Source organism: Felis catus, chromosome B4, assembly GCF_018350175.1.
Source record: "Felis catus isolate Fca126 chromosome B4, F.catus_Fca126_mat1.0, whole genome shotgun sequence".
Taxonomy (NCBI): Eukaryota; Metazoa; Chordata; class Mammalia; order Carnivora; family Felidae; genus Felis; species Felis catus.
In genome coordinates, this window is record NC_058374.1 from 30,208,349 (window position 1) to 30,214,348 (window position 6,000).

Here is a 6,000-nt window from a genome sequence, read left to right on the forward strand (position 1 = left end):
TTGCTGAATAGTATTCCTTTCTATGGCTGTAGCACATTTTTTCCCTCAGCATTATTGCCACTTTTAATGACAATTTGAAAAAGTAAAATTAGGATTATTACATCTTACCTCTGTATCTCAAACTTTAAAAAAAAATTTTTTATGTTTATTTTTGAGACAAAGAGAGACAGTATATGAGCAGGGGAGGGGCAGAGATAGAGGGAGACACAGAATCCTTATCAGGCTCCAAGCTCTGAGCTGTCAGCACAGAGCCCGATGCAGGACTCAAACCCATGAACCATGAGATCATGACCTGAGCCAAAGTCGGACGCTTAACTGACTGAGGCACCCAGGCGTCCCTGTATCTCAAACTTTTAATTATTATTTTTGAAAGAGATATTTGAAAGGTTAAGAGAAACATTGAGATGAAACATATACTTAATTTTCAAAGCCTTAAACAAATAATTGAGTTAAATTTGGTTCCTAGTGATACAAATGAAATACTGTAGCATTGTTCTCCAAGTACACTGAAGTGTAGCACATATTTTTTATCCATTCCTAGGCTGATAGACGTTTAGGTTCATTTCACTTTTTGGCTATAATGAATGTTGCTCTCAATATTCCTATGTTGGTCTTTGTGAAGATGTAAGTTTTCATTTCTCTCCAAATAGGAGTAGAGTTGCCCTGTTGTATGGTAAATTTATGTTTAACTATTTTTTAATGTCAAACTTTTCTAAAGTGGCTGTACAATTTTACCTACAGACAAGCAAGGTATGAATGAATTTATTTCTTCATAGTCTTTCCATCATTTGGCTATTGTCCATCCTTTTGATTATAGACATTCTGTTGGATGCGAAATGGCATTTTATTGTGGTTTTCATTTACATTTTCCTGAAAAATTATTTTGGGAATCTTTTCATGTATTTAGTACCCATTTGTATATGTCTTTGGTTAAATTTCTTTTAAAACTTTTTAATTTTTGCCCATTTGTAAAGTTTAATCTTTTAAGTTCTTAAAATGTTAAGAGTTCTTTATATATTCTGGATGCAACTTCTTTATTGGATACATAATATGAAATTATTTTCTTTTAGTCTGCAGCTTGTCTTAACTTTCTTTATTACATATATATATGTAATACATATATATATACATATGTATATGTATATATACACATGTATACACATGTATATATACATATACACATGTATATGTATATATATACATATATATGTAATACATGTAATACATGTATATATATATATATATACATGTATATGTATTATATATATATGTGATTATTTTGAGAGAGGGAGAGAACATGAATGGGGGAAAGGTGTAAAGGGAAAGAGAGAGAATCTTAAGCAGGCTCCATACTCAGCACAGAACCTGACGTGTGGCTCAATCCCACAACCCTGGGATCATGGCCTGGGCCAAAATCAAGAGTCAGGCACTCAACCGACTGAGCCACCAAGGCATCTCTCATTTTAACTTTTTAAAAAAGGTTTTATTTATTTTTGATAGAGAGAGACAGAGCATGAGCAGGGGAGGGGCAGAAAGAGGGTGAGACACAGAATCCAAAGCAGGATCCAGGCTCTGAGCTGACAGCACAGAGCCTGATGTGGAGCTTGAACCCAAGAACCATGAGATCATGACCTGAGCTGAAGTCAGACCCTTAATCCACTGAGCCACCCAGGCACCCCCCTCATCTTAACTTTCTTAATGGCAGTCAAAAGCTTTAAATTTTTATGAGGCCCAATGTATTAAATTTTCTTTTATGAATCATGCTTTTAAACTTGTATTTAAAAAACATTGTCTAATTAAAATCTCATGATTTTCTATTTTTCTAAGACATTTATAGTATAACTATAACATTCAGGGATGTAATTTACTTTGAGTCAATTTTTATATATAATGAGAAGTTACTACCTAGTGTCATTTTGTATCAGCCTGAAGTATTCTCTTTAGCATTTCTTCTAAAACATTTTTGCTAATATAATAACAAATATTGTTAGTTTTTTTTAAATCTAGGAATGTTTTCGTTTTATCTTGAATAATAATTTTGCTGGGTATTAAATTCTTGATTGTGAATTTTTGCTTTCAGTACTTGAATTTTTTTTAACATTTATTTATTTCAGAGAAAGAGAGACAGAGCACAAGCAGGGAAGGGGCAGACAGAGAGGGAGACACAGATTCTGAAACAGGCTCCAGGCTCTGAACTGTCAGCACAGAGCCTGACACAGGGCTCAAACACACAAATTGTAAGATCATGACCTGAGCCCATACTCAGCCTGGCCCGTGCCACCCAGGCGCCCCTTGTAGCACTTTTAATATGTCATTCCACTGAGTTCTGTCCTCCATTGTTTGTGATAGAAAGTCAGATGTTGATCTACTTAATAGTTTTATTGATATATAAGCCACATACCATTCATTTCACTCATGTACAGTGTGTAAATCAATGGCTTTTAGTACATTCACAGAGTTGTGCTTCCATCACCATGTTCAATTTTAGAACATTTTCATTATGTGGAAAAGAAATATTCATACTCCAAGCCATCACCCACCAATCTAATTTCTGTCTCTATAAAATTTTCCTACACTGGCCATTTCAAAGAAATGGAATTTATATAGATGGTTTTTTGTGACTTGTTTGTTTTATAACTTAGCTCTGATCTCTAAAACTATCCTTCTTGGGGCGCCTGGGTGGCTCAGTCGGTTGAGTGTCCGACTTCAGCTCAGGTCACGATCTCACGGACCGTGAGATTGAGCCCCGCATCGGGCTCTGGACTGATGGCTCAGAGCCTGGAGCCTGCTTCTGGTTCTGTGTCTCCCTCTCTCTCTGCCTCTGCCCCGTTCATGCTCTGTCTCTCTCTGTCTCAAAAATAAATAAACGTTAAAAAAAATTTAAAAAAAAATAAAAAATAAAACTATCCTTCTTAATGTATATTTCTTTACTAATTAATCATCTCAAAAATTTAGTTATTTCAATTTTATTGGCAAGTGTATCAAAATTAGTTACAAATGTAATCTAACAGTTAATATATTTTCTAATATTTCTAGAAAGATCTGAGTACATTTCACCCCATGTGAATAAACCTCCAAAAGCATATCACAGAACATCTAGGGCTGGGTCAACCATTTATAAAACCATCCAGTTTCCTTCACTAAATAAAGAACCTTCAGGTAATTTTTTTTCTTAGTGTACAATGTGATTTTTTTAATTAGTAAAGCATTAATTATATGTAAACAACCAGATTGTACCAGTCTTAGTCATATAACCAGCTTAGCAAAACATAAGTGAAAGTAAACACTGATTAAGCTCATCTAACATATATGCATTTTTATACATCTCTTCCTTCCCTGTCACCACTAAATTGGAGTTCCATTTTTTTTCAACCTTCTTTTCTTGCTCACTATTATAGATTCTGCAGATGGCTGAGATAAACCCATCTTATAATCCTCCTTTTTATATTTATACATTTTCCTTTTGTCCAACCCCAGGCAGGATCTGCAACAGAGAAACTCAACATGAGGGTAAATTGGGAGGAAAATAAACATTATTTTTACTTTTCCCTTTTCCTTCATTACTATCTCCCCAGCCAATATCTAGGAACTAATTTATAGATGGCATTTCTTATTATTGCTCCAGAGGCATTATATAATCATCATCTTAGTATATTTCCTATAGATACTGAGTTTAAAGGTTTTTTTAAAAATGTAGATTATTTTTATTTGGTCTATTATATTTTTCTAAAGTCCTAAGTAATTATACATACTACCAATACTTTGGCCAGTTTTTCTTTCTCACTGTGCATCTTTATCTCAACATTTATCCATTGGCTACTTTTTACCATTCTATGGGTATGTAATTCAGAGATAAAATAAATTTGACTATTAAGTAAGGCATGATTAGGCAAACAAGAATTCTGTAAATTCAGAAAAATTAATTATAATATGCTTTTTAGATTCAGATAAGCTCTCCTCTTGTTAACTGCCAGACAATGAGATCAGTAGTTTTATAGTATATGTACATTTTAGACAAATGTAATTTATTTTAGATTCACCTGCGACTTCATATAACCTACAATACTGCTTTCCATTTATTAGCTCCTACTTTACCAACAATTTGGGTTTTCTCTCCTAAGCTAAAGCTTTCCCTTTGATAGAAGCATTAATTATAAGCAGTTATATTGCCTTAAGAAACAAGAAAGAGAAAGAGAATAGCAACTAACAAATAGTCTGAATAATTCACTATCTAAATTTCTATTCCATAATTAGAGAAAAAAATAGTAGTCTTCTTTTATGGATAGAATAGAAATGATTCTATTATAAATGTTTTTATTTTCTATCAAACTATCAAGCCTTTTATCCTAAAAATAATAACAGATAAACATTTTTAGAGCAAACACCTGCCTTAAGGAAATGAAAAAATTAAAAATGTTTTATTTCTTTGTACAACATATACTATAGAAACTCAATGCATTAACTTAGTAAATTTTTCCCACTAACTTTGAGAAAATACCATCTAAATACCCCACATTCTGTTTATTTTAGTGCATTTTTCTTGAAATGAGCAACCTGATACTATTTTCTTTATAGTTTTGTTTTTAACTGTTGAAAGTATGTATCTTAATAACAGTATTTGTAAACGTGTTTCCATTAACACTAGATCTTTCACTGTAGTAATATAAAACTTTTTAATAAAGATATACTGTTTTATATAGAGATAAAAACTTTATATGAGAATTTATCAATTTAATTGTTTAAGTATTTTTTACTGTCATACTGAAAAAAAACTCTTCTAGCATTTTTTAAAAAGTTTATTTATTTTAAAAGAGAGTGTGCATGCATCCATGCGAGTTGGGGAGGAGCAGAGAGAGAGAGAGAGAGAGAAAGAGAATCCCAAGCAGGCTCCACACTCTCAGCTCAGAGTCTGATGCGGGGTTCAGACTCACAAACTGTGAGATCATGACTTGAGCTGAAATCACGAGTTGGATGCTAAACCAGTTGAACCACCCAGGTGCCCCTCTTCCTCTGGCATTTCTGTATACAATATTTCTAATATTTCTTTTCTTGATTTGTACTCTTACTATTTTTTTTGTTTTGTTTTGTTTTTAAGTATTTATTTATTTATTTATTTATTTATTTATTTATTTTGAGAGAGAGAGAGCATGAGTGGGGTAGGGGCAGAGGGAAAGGGAGAGAGAATCTCAAGCAGGATCCATACTGCCAGTGTGAAGCCTGAAGTGGGGCTTGAACTTACCAACCTTGAGATCATGACATGATTGGAAATCAAGAGTTGGCCACTTAACTGACTGAGCCACCCAAGAGCCCTGGTTTTGTTTTTAAATATCAAATGCCCAGCAAGGAAAAACCAGAGAAAAAATATTTGTGTTAGGAAAGCTGCTTTAAATTATTTTTAAAATTTAAGGAAGCTGTGCTTTAGAAGTGGATTAAGATTTATTTTAAATTTTTAAAAGTTGAAATCAGATCATTTATAATTTAGTAATATTATTTTCATCTTCTAGGGCATCCAAAAAATTCTATCTCAAACAAAAAAAAAATGTTGAACTTACAAATACTCTGCTCGCTGTGATGTCTACAACTAAAAAACCTATCTATGAAGGTAAAAAAACAAAACAAAACACTGCTTTACAAAGACAAATGAAATAAAACTTTGTATTATGTTTCCATTGTTTTTATTTACCAATCACCTTAAACCTATGGACCCTCTTCTCCAGAAAAACAAATGTTATGAACCAAGTATATTTTTCTAAACCTTTCTTCAAACGTGTGTTTGTGTATGTCAAACGTGTGTTTGACATACACACACACACACACACACACACACACACACACACTATATATATATATATATATATATATATATATATATATATATATACATATATATATATATATGAGTTTGCTGGTTCTGTACATAATAGAATCATTTGTATAGATCCTTCTTGCTTCCAATCCAGATAAACTGATAATATATATCTCTTTTATATCTCATACATT

General features: G+C 32.5%; 1 protein-coding gene across 1 annotated transcript in view; it reads left to right on the plus strand.

Annotated features, from left to right (window-relative positions):
- CCDC7 (coiled-coil domain containing 7) overlaps positions 1-5,663 on the plus strand; it is a 407,709-nt gene extending 402,046 nt beyond the window's left edge. The window contains 2 exon segments of the mRNA XM_045062653.1: positions 3,037-3,159; positions 5,505-5,663. Of these exon segments, the coding sequence (XP_044918588.1) occupies positions 3,037-3,159; positions 5,505-5,572 (191 nt within the window). The 3' untranslated portion in view covers positions 5,573-5,663.
- Positions 5,664-6,000: the final 337 nt, after the last annotated feature.